This window comes from Colletes latitarsis, chromosome 1 (assembly GCF_051014445.1).
Source record: "Colletes latitarsis isolate SP2378_abdomen chromosome 1, iyColLati1, whole genome shotgun sequence".
Lineage (NCBI taxonomy): Eukaryota > Metazoa > Arthropoda > Insecta > Hymenoptera > Colletidae > Colletes > Colletes latitarsis.
In genome coordinates, this window is record NC_135134.1 from 46,452,422 (window position 1) to 46,467,714 (window position 15,293).

Genomic DNA, 15,293 nt, shown 5'->3' on the forward strand with positions numbered 1-15,293 from the left:
AAATACGGTAGCATGTAAGAATGCTCGAATGTCCCACGCAGTAGGTTTATATGGGTACTTAGGTGGAAGATACAGCATGGATTTAATTGTGTACCATTGAAAACACAACACGGAATAAATTTTACTTACGTTGTTCAATTGTTATCTATTTGTTCGTACATGTTTTACTGGTATCTTGAAAACATTATATTCAACATAGCAAATACAGCATTCCTTGTGTCTACATCGGTTGTCGCATAAATTACACAAGTGGTATATACACTCTGCAAATCGTAACAAGATCATACTCACCACAAAAATAAGCACCACACGCCTAGAATACCAAACATGCTAAATTCGCGGAACAAAACACAACATACTATAACCTACATACCATGTACACACTACGTTCTCTTATATACACGCGAAAGATAGTTGTATCATTTATATAACGATGTTACGATTGAAAAAAGAAGCGTAAGATGTGATCGTATATCTCCGAGATAAAACGTTAGTGGCCACATTGCTCAGTACGCCGGTGTTTAAATTACCCTGAACGAGCATTTCTTACGAGAAATCGTTTTTACTAGAGTGTTAGAAGGCCTGCTTAATAGTTTCATTACTTTTAAGGTATACTATAATCGCGAGCAGGTAATATCCAAGTAAAAACAGTTATTATACGTATACGTTACACCGGAAGCAGTGAAAGTAACGGATTCGTACTTTCAATCTGTATCACAGTGTTTTCTGTCAACGATTATGACAGCCACGAAAACGAAGACCAAAGATTCTTTGTCGTAATATTCAAACTATTCGAACGACACTGAAATCTCAAAATAAATTTCTAAACGTAGATGGAATTTTTTAACGTATCAGGGTGGTTCTAACCCCCTTAAAATTAATAAATACGTTGACTAAGGAGCCTGTAAAAATAAGGTACGCTGGTTTCCAATTGTCCAAAAACAAAGTTTGATTTTTGTGGAGAATTCGAGGGATAGGGTCCAGTAGCCAACGCGTTAAAAAGAGTTGTAAAAATTCAGACACCTCGTTTCCATCGATTAAATGATACGATACTGTTCTGTGGACGAATCGTATAAATCCGTCATGCAGGCAAATTGTTTATGGCAGCGTCGCGTCGCGTCAGATACAATTACCCGGGGATAATCCCGAGTCGGTTGTTTTTCCGCGGCGCGGTCATTTATCTTGCGCGTACGAACCCGGAGTTAACTGCACCCGAGGAAAATTGCTATTCATTAGAGGACGTATAATCACGCGTGCGTCGATCGTAGATTTTGTGTGGCGAGCTGCGAGCGAGCGACGTCCGCGAACGTAAATTGTTTGCGGGGCAGACACCACAGTATTCAGCCACGCGGTGGAACACACACTAGAAATAGATTAGAGGCACTCGTGCAATTTCACGACGCGCGTTAGAAGATATTCCCTTAACCTATTCGATCGCTTCGAATCGTTACGCGTGCATCCCAACGATCGGCCACGTCCGCGGGACAGTTAGAGTCGTGTATAGTCGATGGAACAGATATCTATAGCGAACGATAGCGTCCGTTTCGAGCCTTTAACGCGAAAACAAATGCATTATTTAGCTTCGAAACGAAAGCAAAAGTACATACAACGTGAGATCGATCCACACGATTTGGTGGAAAGAAAGATTTTTTTTTTGGTACAATCTTATGTTATGAAATAAAAAAGTAGATAAGTTGTACTTTTGCAGGATGGTTCTTTTAGAGGAATGCATATCTTGCTACATAATCGTGGAATAGATCTGTCATAAGCTGATAGTTTCATGTTCTCGAGGTCGCAAGTATCGAATTATTTTAATGTTTTCATTTTTAATTGCTTTCGTTTATAATTACATTAGCCACGTGCACGATATTGAATAACGTTTTTTGAAGTACAAAAATCTTTGATACCTGCTTACTGCGCTCTTTTAGGCGATACTTCGAAGCAAAACTATATTTATATTATATCATAAAGTATTAGAGATCGCGAGTGTTTGTTCTCGATGATCTCAAAAACCACTGGACTGAATTGGAAGGTACTTTCATTACTGAATTCCTTAGAATCTTTGAAGTGTTATAGGATAGTTTCGTCACGAACAAAAACGAGAGCACAGTGGTTTGTATTAATTTGTTATAAGTGTTACGAATATACAGAATATATGTAATACACCGAGAAGGGGAGCTTCTACGTGAAAGAACAAATCGAGAATGGGAAAATCAACTTCGAAAATTCATCGTGTGTGCGTGCAATAGAGTACGACTTGGAATTCAGGACAAGTAGAAACAGTGAGTAGTGGGCAGACATACCAGAGCCACTCTTATTCAATCGCAGGCGTGTGCGATGAATTTTCAAATTCAATTATTTCTGAAGCAAAGTTTGAAACGAAGAAACGGATAAATAATTTTTACACAATATTCGATAACGTGCAAGGAAGAATTGGTACGATGGATGTGCTGGTCGTATTGATTATTTCTGTGCCTTTAATAGAAATTACATCGATCAATTTGTCCGTACGTTCCGACGGAAAGAAAAGAAAAAAATGTTGAACTTTCGTGACTGCTCGTTTATATCATCTGCGTCACTGACACTTGTATGGCAGTGAATAATTAATACTTAAGATTCACAGTTTATCCATACGACACGTCGTGTTATTTTAATCAGGTACTTCCAGCTCTAGCGGTATCGATCGAATGCACTTAATATTTCACGTATAGCAAACAGTGATCTATAATGAAACCATTCTGCAAAAGTAGGTTAAAATCAGAGGAAGACTTAACACTTTTTTTTGTAAGCGTTAAGCGATACCCTTGTTAGGCACAAACCGCTAAATAGATTTTTCCCTGCCTGATAGCGGTCAGCTGGTTACAGGGTCGCACGTGTTGCTTGCTGAACATAGTCTATTCGCATTAGGACGCTTAGGCTCTTCTAATGCCTGATGTCCACTAGAAAGTTGTTACTTTCAAGAGTTTTCAGTGAACGTAGCATCGAAAGGGCTCTTTTTCAAACTAAATTCTTAATTCTTACTTCATTCGTTACTTCTCAAATAAAATTACAGCATCTAAGAAAAGTCTTTCCATACAAATGGTACCCAAAAATTTAGCAAAGTGGTGTAACTAAAAATTAACAGATTACAACGTTTTTTATATATTGTTTACTCAGACTTCTTGAAATATATTTGTGTGACTTCTAGACGTAACCTCATACACCATAAAATTTAAAAAATTCGTCTCACGAATTAATACAGGAATAAAATACAGAAAAAAAATTACGGAATAAAATACAGTGTCGTTAAACACGATAGAGAAACTGTTCTCGTCTTGTTACGTGTAAACAAATTTGATTGATTAAAAAATGGATATTAGTGAGACGAGAGTTGCAATTTTCCTTTGCACCCTCCTGAATGCATAGCTGCTCCAGGCTGACCTTTAATTACTGGTACCTTGTAGTCAAGCATGCACTTTTTTCGAGATTGTTATATTTGTACCACCAAGTATACGTCTTGTGCACGCTTTCTACGACCTTTTCAGCTTTTGACCGTTCACTTAAGGCACAAAATGCTCTCATCGCCGACAGGACTCTCGAATCGTCGTGTTTCGAGCGAACCACGCGTCGACTTTAATGCCGCTTACTTGTTTAATTTGGTTTGATTTAGCGTTTCGATGAACGAGAAACGTGGCTGAAGAGAAACGGGCGTTAATTCAACACGTTCCCCGCCAGACGAATGTTTCGCTTGCCCGTCTCGAAGCGCTGTTAAAATCGAGACGTACGTTGACTCTAATATTAGTAATAATTTTGTCCCGTTTAGAATTTTATACAAATCAAAATATACGTTGCTTTTTTACATCCGTTGAAATTTGTTTGAACAGCGATACGTGAATTTTCTGAATCTATTTAATTCGAAACGATTTTCATTTACTTGTACGCAGAAAGCTTGCGAATAAACTGCTCTGGCTTTTTATGACTAGATTTTTCGTTGAATCTTCGTTTTTATTTCAAGCAAATCTTCGTGGTTATTCTATATTTTTGTGTCTACGATTAAATGAAAATTATTTCGAAAACCAACTCGTTTCTGAAACATCAAATAATGTAATACAAAGAGACGTTGACTAGAGATTATTGATAAACGTCGTGACAGCGAACGTGTTGAGAAAAGAAAATCTAGAGACTGCGTACAGGGCGATAGGAAAGTGTAAAAAGTCCATCGAGAACCACTCTTTTCTAAGATACGATTCTAATTAACTCGTTCGATCGAAATAAGGAGATCCTCATACTTTCTTCCTTTCAATATAATGTATGTCTTAAACAAATTTCTTATTAATTTAAGTTAAAGTATATTATTACTCCAGAAAATATTATTCTATTTGACCCAATAACGCAATAAGTTGTGTGTCACTGTTCCAAAAGAAAGTTTCGATTTCGTATTTCTCGTAAGTTTAGAAAAAATTAAAATTTTGACACAAGTACGTAGTTGCTTTGGAGTAAGGTGATAATAGAAATAATGTTGTGTAAAATTAAATGTTACACGATGTGAGTACGAAATAAACGTTGCTCGAATAATCTCTGTAAATGGGCATTCGGCGTATTAAGAGATTTAATCGTACCCTGAATGGCGGATTCGACGAACATCTGGCGACCCCGCGATTAACGCTCCGAACTGAGAATTTGACAAACATCTGGTGAATCTGCACGGCGGCCAATGTTGGTATTCCGACGAACCATCAAAAGACGTGTCGCGCATATGTTACTGCGAATGTAGACTGTTCGAGAAAAACGCGCGAAATATTTGGTACGTAGGGGATCTTGAAGCGAACAGATTAGAAGCTCAAAATGGATCGAGAAAGAAAACGATAAAGAATCAGAGATTCAATATTTTCTTTTGTTGTTCCGAAATACGCGTTCAGAACTTTCCCATTCCGCGGACGAATGTTAGCATTACTAACAAATACCACTCGTATACTATAATAAAATCTGTGAACGTTGGATGAGATAAAAGTAAATTTAATCTTGTAATTTTTCTTCTTTCGTATTTTTGTATTTTTCGTATTATATAATATATTAAATAATTTTAAATTGTGTACAGTTTATGTATAATTGTTAATTGACGGGGTCTCTTATTTTAAAACATGGAAAAGAGGCGTTCTTCTGTGTGTTTAATACTTTACTTCGAATTAGACGACTATTTGTCTTATATTTTTGAATGGATTTATTGGTGGAGTGTTTCGTTTGAGTGTATACGAGGTATTATGTGACGTCGTGTGCACTTGATACGTCATAATCTGCGGTCTTATTATACTACAATATTATCGTTTGGTTTCGACTACCAGTTTTCATCAATCCGACACAATGATAAGATACAGTAATCGAGAATACGCTTCTTGCATCGAGTGTGTGTGTGTGTGTGTGGTAATGTATCTGCCGCAACTCGTACAGTGAACGATTGCGGAGAAACCTACGTACGATATTAATGCTATTTGTAAACGACATATGGACTGTACAGAGATCAGTTACAACATAATCAAGTGCACACGTATTCGAAGAACATTCAGTCGATTTTCTCCAAAACAAAGTTTCAAATGAAAAATTTTCTACATCTTTCCATCAATATTGGGATACTCTATATCGAAACATTTTTAATTTTATCGCGGTGCTCATCTGAACAATTATTAATGTTACAGAAATCCCATAAAAATGTGCATGATCCTCCAACGTGTCTAACAGCTAAAAGATTCTTCTTTTCTAAACTATAGGCATTATGTTACCTATTTTTTCCAATTTTAAGAGAACCTAGTGAACTATATTCAACCTCGTCCATCGCGAAATAATTTTCTCGCTGAAAAGAGTGGTTCAAACATAGGTCCACGTTGACCGCCAAAATAAAACCTTAAAATCTTTCACTGGACCAAAACTTTGATGTCAGATGATTGTAAACTGCCATAACTTAAAATTTGTCTCGATAAGTATTTTCATATCCTAAAATTGGCAGTCAAAGCGACGATTGGAATATATTGATCGAATTAGCCCTATACGCTGTCGCGAGTGCAATTCGAGAAACAGAGGAGATCGGTTTCGAAGATCCGAGAACTAGATCGAAATTCGCAATCGCTTGAATCGCGTCCGGCAAACTAGGCTCGTTGTTTCGGCGAAACTTTCCGTAGAAGTTTGCTTCTCCGGAACGCGCACCACGAGTGTCGCTGTTTCGAAACTGAATGGGAACGTTGTGTTTCTGCATCCACCATGTAATCGATTTTACTTGCAGGTCGAGGACGGATTCGGTGAGATCGAAGTCCCCTTTGACGGCGTCACCGGCGTCTCCAGGGCCACTGTCGAATTCCCTGCACGGCAGTTTCCACGGTAGTTTAGGAAGCGATGGCATGTCGTACAGCAGCGCCAGGTCGTCCTCGGCGTCGCCTGATTCCGCAAGATACTCCTCGACACCGGTAAACATACCAGCAATATAGATTTAAGTCGACTGTGAGTCGTTAGCGAATATCTGATGTCGTTGGTCACGCGACAACGATGCGTTACCCTGCGATAGAAACTGTCAATATTGGAAAATCAGGCAACGATACGCGATATGGCGTGTCAAAGGGTATCGGAAGTCTGTAACTGGAACTTAACCTTCCTTCAAGTTCGAGATAAATCCTACGAGATGAGTGCAAGACTTTTAGATCACCGATCTAGTCCAAACTTTTGTGCACTGGATAATTAGATCATTCTGTTTACGAAAATATACGGGGTGTTTGGCCAGCTCTGGGAAAAATTTTAATGGGAGATTTCAGAGGCCGAAATAAGACGAAAATCAAGAATATCAATTTGTTGATTGAGGCTTCGTTAAACAATTATTAACGTTTAAAGTTCCATACCGACCGGAAAATTTTTCGGCGAAATTGAAAAATTTCGAATCGTTCTGAAAAAATTATTTGCGATTGCAGGGATCAATTACAATCATTTTTGGTCAATAGATATACTCTCGAATTCCTAACTAGTTTCGAGAAAAAAAATTCAATAGTTGGATAAATTTTTCGACAAAATTAAAACATTTCAAATCGTCCTTAAAAAATTACCTTTAGCTAGAGGGGCCAATTACAACTATTTTTGGTGAACACATATACCCCCGAAATCCTACGTACTTTCGAGAAAAAAATTCTTTACCGAAAATATATTGTGTGGCCAAAAATGTTTCCTCGAAGTTTTCATGCGCTAGAAAATGTCGTTGTTTGTTCAAAATAAACGAAAAATCATATATATTATTAATTTATGGTTTTGACTACGAGCGTTCGCCGATCTGTTATATCACGCGGACGCGAAAGCGTGGTCAGTTCGAAATAAATTCAGATGAATTTTTAATAAAGTAAATATTTGTTACATAATTTTCCGCGTGCCAGTGAAATTTCACCACGTGCCATTCATTTGCCATCGTCGTTGCGTAATACGTATGTTTCTGAAAGGTAAAACGACTACGGAAACGGAAAAGAAAAATAATATTTACAAATTGGAATTTCCGAGTTTACAGAATGGAGACTTGATTTTTCGTAAACGTTGTTTTAAATATTGCATTGGTTTAAAGATATCAATTATAGAGAAAGTGTCAAGAAATCAGATATTTTGTATTATAAGATGATGCATCGATTTATTTTAATGCTGATCAGTGTCCAATAATCGCATCGAATAACTGTATATTTATCCTGACCATTTTCTTCTTGGCATTAGTCATCCGATGGTCGCTTAAAAACATTTCTCAACTCTTATACCTGTGTCATTGAACCCTCTGTTCTTAATTAAGACCTTAGAATGCCTCGTGTACAAGTTAGTTGAAGTCTACATGTCAGTTAATCTCTCGTCGGTTCTAGAGAAATCTCTGCACGAACCGAGTATCATCGGTTAATATCTGAAAGTTAGATGCCTCCTTTCCTGCGCGAGTACGTGCACTCCTAAAGGCTCGTTTTCACGTGACGCAAAGTCACGACTCGTATCGCCGTGACATTGAATCTCACGATGTTTTTGTCACCGCGAAAATTAAAAATCGCGTTGTCATGACGTTCCAATCGTCGCTGTTCCTGTGTCACGAAATCAAGCCAAGTTTATTTTTTTAGCGTCACGAGTTGTACACGGTGAACATTAAATACAGAGATGTACGGGTTTGTTCACACAAAACGTCCGTAGGAAAACGTTTTCGAGATCATTTCACTCAATCAAATTTAAAAATCCATGTTACGTAGTAGTGTTCACTTCGATAACAAGGTAATTGGTTGACTCGTTTCCATTTTCGTAGTAGCTTAAAACAACCCCTTAAAGGTTGCAGATTTTTCAGGGATAGACTGAATATTGTAAAGTAAATATTTCATTATTATTGTTATTTTTCTGTAAATGTACGATTGTATATTGTGAAAACTCATCTGCAATTCAAGTAAAATTTATTCAAAGATCGTCGAAATCGAAAAGAAGAAACATTTGTATCTTTGATAATTCTGGAGTTAAAAATTCATTTGTTAAGGCAATTTTTGTCAAAATTGTAGACTTGGATGACTTTTATCTTTTAAGCAATTACGAAAATGATGACTTACTTCAAATGAGGGGGTGGTTTCTTATGATAAATTCTGATATAAAAATTCCTGTTTTCGAAAAGTGTTAAGAAACGGGGAATTTTAAATGTTTGCAATTAACAGAGAAAATGCTTGAAGTCTTCTATCTCTCAAGCAATTACGAAAATGGAGAATCGATTATTTACGATAGATTCTGTTATCGTAAAAATTGCTGCTTTGGGGAAACGTGAAGAAACGGAGGATTTTAATAGGTCGCAATCGTAGAAAAAACGCTCCAGAAACGAGCGTCGTAACTGTTTGCCATTTAAAGGGTTGCTAGTCCAGAGCGCGTAAGTCATTATCGTGCGTTTCGCGGTGGCACGTGACGCCTCTGAAAGACGTTTACCTAGGAACGAGTCGAGCGACATGAAGGTACGTTGCCATCTGTCGATGACTCAGGATCGTTCCCTTTTCGAGAGACACGTCTGAACGGTCGTGAACCGCCTCGGGAAATCGTTACTCTCGCAACGATGACTAATCGGCCACGGAGAGCCAGCTTCGCATGCTCCCGGGCCGATTTTTCTCACCGCGGGCCCGCGCCCGTTTCGTTTTCTATTTATTCTTTCTACTCGCGTGCAACACGCCCGCGTTTACGACAATCGAACGCTGCTGGCCGAGAGAAAGAATTATAAATAGGCGTATAAAACGCGCGTCTTCGTTCCAACCTTTTTTTACGATTCGACGTTTTCGGTCGTGTATATTCTCAATTCGGGTTACTACGGATTATTTCTGGCTTTGGTGCTCAGTTTTTTACGCATATGGCCTGAAACTATTCTAGCCAAATGACGATAAAAACAATTTTCCATTACATTTCTAAAAACCGCTTATAAGAAGGTGACCTCAAATCTGGAACAGAATTTTGAACTAGTTTCTTTCGAACAGTACTTTTATATTATTCAAATCAACTGTTAATTGACTAAAGAACAGACTAAAGCAATTTTTAAAGTTCGAAACATTTTCACCTTCGATCCCCTAAGATCCAACGAAAGGTTCGCGATTTTATTACGCGTTACGTTCCCTTCTAGTAATCTTTATCGATATTCGAACGATATTATCGGTCCATCGATAAGTACCAACACGTTATCGATAATTGTTAGCAGCTTGTCATCGACAGTTCGTCGAGCGCCCAACGTCGCCTGACATTTGCACGGAAATTAAAAATACGCGTGCGATCGATGGCTGCTTCGACGACAGAAATACCTGAAGTTGGCACTGTCCTGTCAGAACCTCGAACAGGAAACTGAGAATCCCACGGAACCGTCGTCGTAAAAAGGAAATCCTCTCAACGAAGAAGTCCTACCTGGCTGTTTGCGCTGGAAACGAACTCGTCGCGATAGAATGATGGGAAATCGTTTCTGCCAGTCAGTTCACTCCCCATTGACTATTCCGCATCTAGGTTATTAGGGACGTCAGAGGCTTTATTGCTGGCTACGAGCGCTGTCGCGTGATTTAGTTCTGACCGTGACGCGTACGTTCGAAACTAACACATTGGAGAATAGAGAGCAGCGAATTTTTTAAAATTATTTTCATTTTATGCGGTCAATGAAAAATAGAAGATTTTCCAGAATGGAAAGACTTTGGAGAAAACGTTCTTACGATCAAATATACTTAGAATGTTACGATGATGTCTTATTGAATACACAATAAAAATATTTGTCTTAGCTGGAAGTATACAGGTCACAAATAAAATAGAATCTTTTTATACAGGACTAATTACCAGGATTCGTCATCAGTAAACGCTACAAAAATTATTTCTCGTTAGCAAAGGAACTATCGTATACTTTATATAATTAATTTTTCAAAAATTGCCTATCAAACTCTTTATGTATGTTTTTTTTATTATTGAGATCAGTATTATTGTTTCTGAACAGTGAAACGTCGAATTGTTCATGTAATTGTTCGTAGAATGGTAAATAAAAATCCACGTTAACGTTGAACAGTTGTAGTGATAGGATTTGGAGTTACAGAAAATAAGAAATTATTACGGCTGTTGCTGGATGTTACGAGCCGTTTTCACGGTATGATAGCGTGCCGCGGCATAGTAGTTAAGAATCACTGCTCTGTATGCATGAGAAATGAGCGGTAGAACGATGGGTCTTATTGGCTTTCCCCGATTTTCTCTTCGAGCAATACGCGCGGCTCTGTGACTATTGTTGGAAAATTATCTATTACGCGACATTCTCTCTGTGTGTTGTAGATAACAAAGACTGACACACGTAAACCGTCTGTGCGCAGATTGGGGCCTCCGAAGGAATTCATCAACGTTTGCCTCGAAACGCACAATTTCTACCGCTCGAGGCATGGTGTGCCACCTCTGCGTCTCAGCAAACAGGTGACTCCCCTATTCTAATATTATACATTAAAAAAAAAATCATACTGTCTTCAATTAAAGTATTTTATTACTCCAAGAAAGTACAATCGATGTAACAGCTTCTCTAATGAAAGCATAGCTGATTAAAATTATTGTATCTTACATTTTCGATTCATTTCTGCACGTAAATATACTTCTAATGCTAACACAAATACATAAACTTTATATTTATGTCAGAAAATGACGATGGATTTCGCTGGTGATCGTCATCGATCATACTCGTTTATCTCTGGTATTAGTACGATATTAAAATATTTTTTACGCGAACAGCTTACGGTCACTTAACACACTCACTCAAGAATCCGCTGAATGTAAAACAAATATTGTATATATAAAGATTTGTTCGACACTGGAAATCGTACACCACAAGAGCATAGTATTTACAAAAATGTAGCAAAACACATTGCTGTAAAAATCTCATCTTGTACATTGGAGTCGTAGTCGCGATTCTAAGTAATAAAATAATATCTCGATCTCATCACGATCTCAGGGTGGCAATATCGAAATCGATTCTTTCTTACTTTCGCTAATCAATCCAATTATTTTCAGTTATGTAAGACGAGTCAGGACTGGGCCAACATACTGGCGACTAGGGGTAGGTTAGAGCATAGGGCGAACATAGACTACGGTGAGAATCTGTACTGCATGTGGAGCTCCAACCCGAAGACTATCGTCAGTGGCGATGAGCCTGTAAACGAATGGTGAGCCAACCTCAAATTTACAATCGTTTCTTGAATTTACAGAGATTTTTGTCTCTTGAAATTTTCAGAAACGACAGTCATTCAATACAGGGTGTTCGGTCACCCCTGGGAAAAATTTTAATGTGGGATTCTAGAGGCCAAAATGAGACGAAAATCAAGAATACCAATTTGTTGATGGAGGCTTCGTTGAAAAGTTATTAACAATTAAATTCAAAAATTTCAAATCGTTCTGGAAAAATTATTTTTGGTTGTAAGGGTCGATTACAATCATTTTTGGTCATTACATATACCCCCGCAATCCGACGCATTTTCGAGAAAAAAATTCGTTACCGAAAATATAATGTCTGATCATGAATGAATGATACCCCTGAAATTTCACGTGTTTCAAATCGTTCTAAAAAAATTATTTTTAGTTGTAAGGGTCAATTACAATCATTTTTGGTCAACAGACATATCCCCGAAATCCTAGTCAGTTTCGAGAAAAAAATTCCTTACCGCAAGTATAATTTCAGGCCAGAAATGTCTGCTCGAATTTTCATGCGAATCTTTAAAACGTCATAACTTCTGAACGGATTGGACGATTTTAATGTTCAAAAAGCCAAACGACGCGTATTTTAGTGTAGAATATGTAAAAATTATAAAAATATTCGAAAAGTTGCTTCTTGACACCGCAAAATGAGAAAACCTCCATAAAAATGGTCCAATTTTCAAACAGCTATAACTCCTACAATTGTGAATATATTTCAATGAAACTTTTTTCTGAAGTAGAGCTCATGGGTACCTACAAAAAAGTATTAGACAACTTTTCTGTAGGGTGTCAAACAAAATTACTAAAAATGAAAAAGGAATTTTTAAGAAAAATCGACAGGGGGTAGGTGCCTAAATTCGACGAAAAAAAAAAATTTCAAATCGTTCTGAAAAAATTATTTTTAACTAAGGGGATCAATTACAATTATTTTTTGTGAATAAACATACCCCCGAAATCCTACTCACTTTCTAGAAAAAAATTCGGGAAGGTGTGAAATTTTTCGACGGAAAAAAAAAATTTGAAATCGTTTTGGAAAAATTATTTTCGATTGCGTGGGTCAATCACAATCATTTTTGATGAATAGATATACCCCCGAAATCTTACGCACTTTCGAGAAAAAAAATTCTTTAAAGAAAAACTTTAAACGTTAATAACTTTTTAACGAAGCCTCAATCAACAAATTTGTATTCTTGATTTTCGTCTTATTTTGGCCTCTAGAATCCCCCATTAAAATTTTTCCCAGGGTTGGTCGAACACCCTGTATAATATTCTGCTTTATACATGTGAATATTTCTGTAGGTACGCCGAGGAAGCTCAACATCAGTACGGAAAGGAGCCCACCACGTTGAAGACTGGCCACTTCACCCAGGTCGTGTGGAAAGACAGCACCGAATTGGGTGTCGGAATGGCGCGAAACCGAAACGGCGAAGTTTACGTGGTTTGTAACTACAATCCAGCCGGAAACTTCCTCGGGAGCTTCACGGAGAACGTACTTCCGGCTGGTGGTTCCAGTCCCTCTAGAAAGATCACCTTTTTACCGCGTTACGCGCTGGACGAACAAGGCTGGCAACAGGAAGCGTTGCTCGTGCACAACGAGTACAGGAGGAAACATCGTGTTCCTGATTTGAGGCTAAGCGCCGATCTAACGGCTGCTGCCAAGGTAAACTCGAACTCTGATAATTGGTAATTAAAATATCAGGGAAACACAATCCTATTTCTGGACTATTTGGAAATTCGAGCTGAATCATCGTCAAGAAAATTTAACTATTTTTTTTCACGAAGTCTTTATTTATTTCTATAGAGAAAAATATTACTATAATTTGTAATTATAAGATCGATACCATTTATACCTTCGTAGTAATTGGATTGCAAACGATTGCTCGAACACAATTACTAAACGAGTCAAGTTGGTTTACTTCCAAAGTGAAAAATGTTAACGAATACCGTGTTCAGAGTTTACGAATAATCGCTATTTACTGTAAATCGTATGCGAGAGCATAACTAGGATGAGATTGACCGGACCACGGCGGATGAGTAACGCTCGATTACGAATTTTTTAACTATCAACAGGCGTGGGCGAACACGTTGCTGAACACGAACAAGCTGATCCCGCAATCGTCGTCCCCGTACGGCGAGAACATCTACTCGATGCATTGTTCCGATCCGAAATTAATTGTACCGGCGCGGGAGGTGGTCGCAAAGTGGTATTCCGAAAAGAAGGATCACAAGTTTGGAACGGAGCCAAAGGTCTTGAATACATGTACGTAAAACGCTGTTACCTGAAGCTAGACTTGTCATTAATCTCTGTAAAAATATTACGAAACCGAATCGTTGAAATATTACAACGTCTTGTGAGAGACTCCTCGAGTGATTCGAGTTTAGCGATCGATCTTCGTTACGTATTTTTCCTAGTAAATAAATATATGACGCGGATCATTTTCTAATTACTTCCTGATACACTATTCAGCTTCGAGCTTAATGTCACTGGAAATAAGATACAAGTTTTATATCGATGCAAGAAGCAGTACGGACGAGTTCGTTGATGGTTACAAGAAATGAGTTATTTTTCAACGAGATCCACTTTTTCGTTCATAAATGCTATCAATCATCCTTCCGTGCAATAAACAACCGTGGTTTATAGAACGTGCACGTGCACCCTCTGCGTAAAATAAAATTACCGTGAATTTATTGCGGTCGTCGATGAATAATTATTTGTTTCTGCTCGATCAGGTCACTTTACGCAAATCGTCTGGAAGAACACCACCGAGATGGGTATAGCGATAGCCAAAAGGGATGGAAGCTGCGTGGTGGTGGCGTGTTACCATCCGAGGGGTAACATCGTAGGTCAGTTCACGGAAAACGTGTTAAAGCCCGTGAAAAGCGCCTGTTAGTCTGCTAGCCGGACTCGCGGCCCACACTTGTCGATAATGTATTTAAACGCTGTATTTATATATCGTGCATAGACGACAATACGCATAATATATGTATATAACACAAATGTGCATACACGTAGAATAAAAACATTCCACGTACTACACGTAATCGCAACAACTCGTCTCTTTTATTCGATAATTGAAATTAGTCTTAAACAACCGAATGAATTTCAATGGAATTTTACATTTAAGTTTTATGTTCCCATTTCAAGGTTTTATATATGTGCGTTATTTGTAAAAAAATCTAGAAAGTTTTTCTTCTTTTAATTTATTTATTAATATAACAATACAGTACTTGGTAATTTAGATCACTTATAAATGCATCACTATTAACGCCAAAGGACCAAACTTGTCCAGAAAGAACCCTATCCCTGTCAGAACGCATATTCCTAATTTTTACGTTTCTTTAAGCAAATACACGGTTTCACATCATGCCAAACATAATACCCATTAATTTGAGACTATATGTACGTCAATTTAATTAATAAACAGTGTCTAAAGCTTCTTATTATTGTTATAATAACTACAGTAGTGTCTACATAAGTGACTGCATTCTTGCCCACTTAATTGTCCGTTTAGTTTGCCCCTTTCTTCGAGTGCGGACATTTAAATGGGCACTACCCTACCTAATTCACTGTATATCTATATATATCAAAACGACATCTACGAGAAAACGCCCAA

The 15,293-nt window shown here is 37.7% G+C and overlaps 1 protein-coding gene across 6 annotated transcripts in view; it reads left to right on the forward strand.

Annotated features, from left to right (window-relative positions):
• The window catches only part of LOC143340524 (uncharacterized), a 78,580-nt gene extending 63,445 nt beyond the window's left edge, over positions 1-15,135 (forward strand). For all 6 annotated transcript variants that reach the window (XM_076762636.1, XM_076762601.1, XM_076762610.1 and 3 more), the window contains 6 exons: positions 6,254-6,434; positions 10,777-10,911; positions 11,500-11,651; positions 12,979-13,339; positions 13,750-13,939; positions 14,410-15,135. In XM_076762636.1, coding sequence (XP_076618751.1) covers positions 6,254-6,434; positions 10,777-10,911; positions 11,500-11,651; positions 12,979-13,339; positions 13,750-13,939; positions 14,410-14,570 — 1,180 coding nt within the window. In that variant the 3' untranslated portion in view covers positions 14,571-15,135. The remainder of the gene's footprint in view (positions 1-6,253; positions 6,435-10,776; positions 10,912-11,499; positions 11,652-12,978; positions 13,340-13,749; positions 13,940-14,409) is intronic.
• Positions 15,136-15,293: the final 158 nt, after the last annotated feature.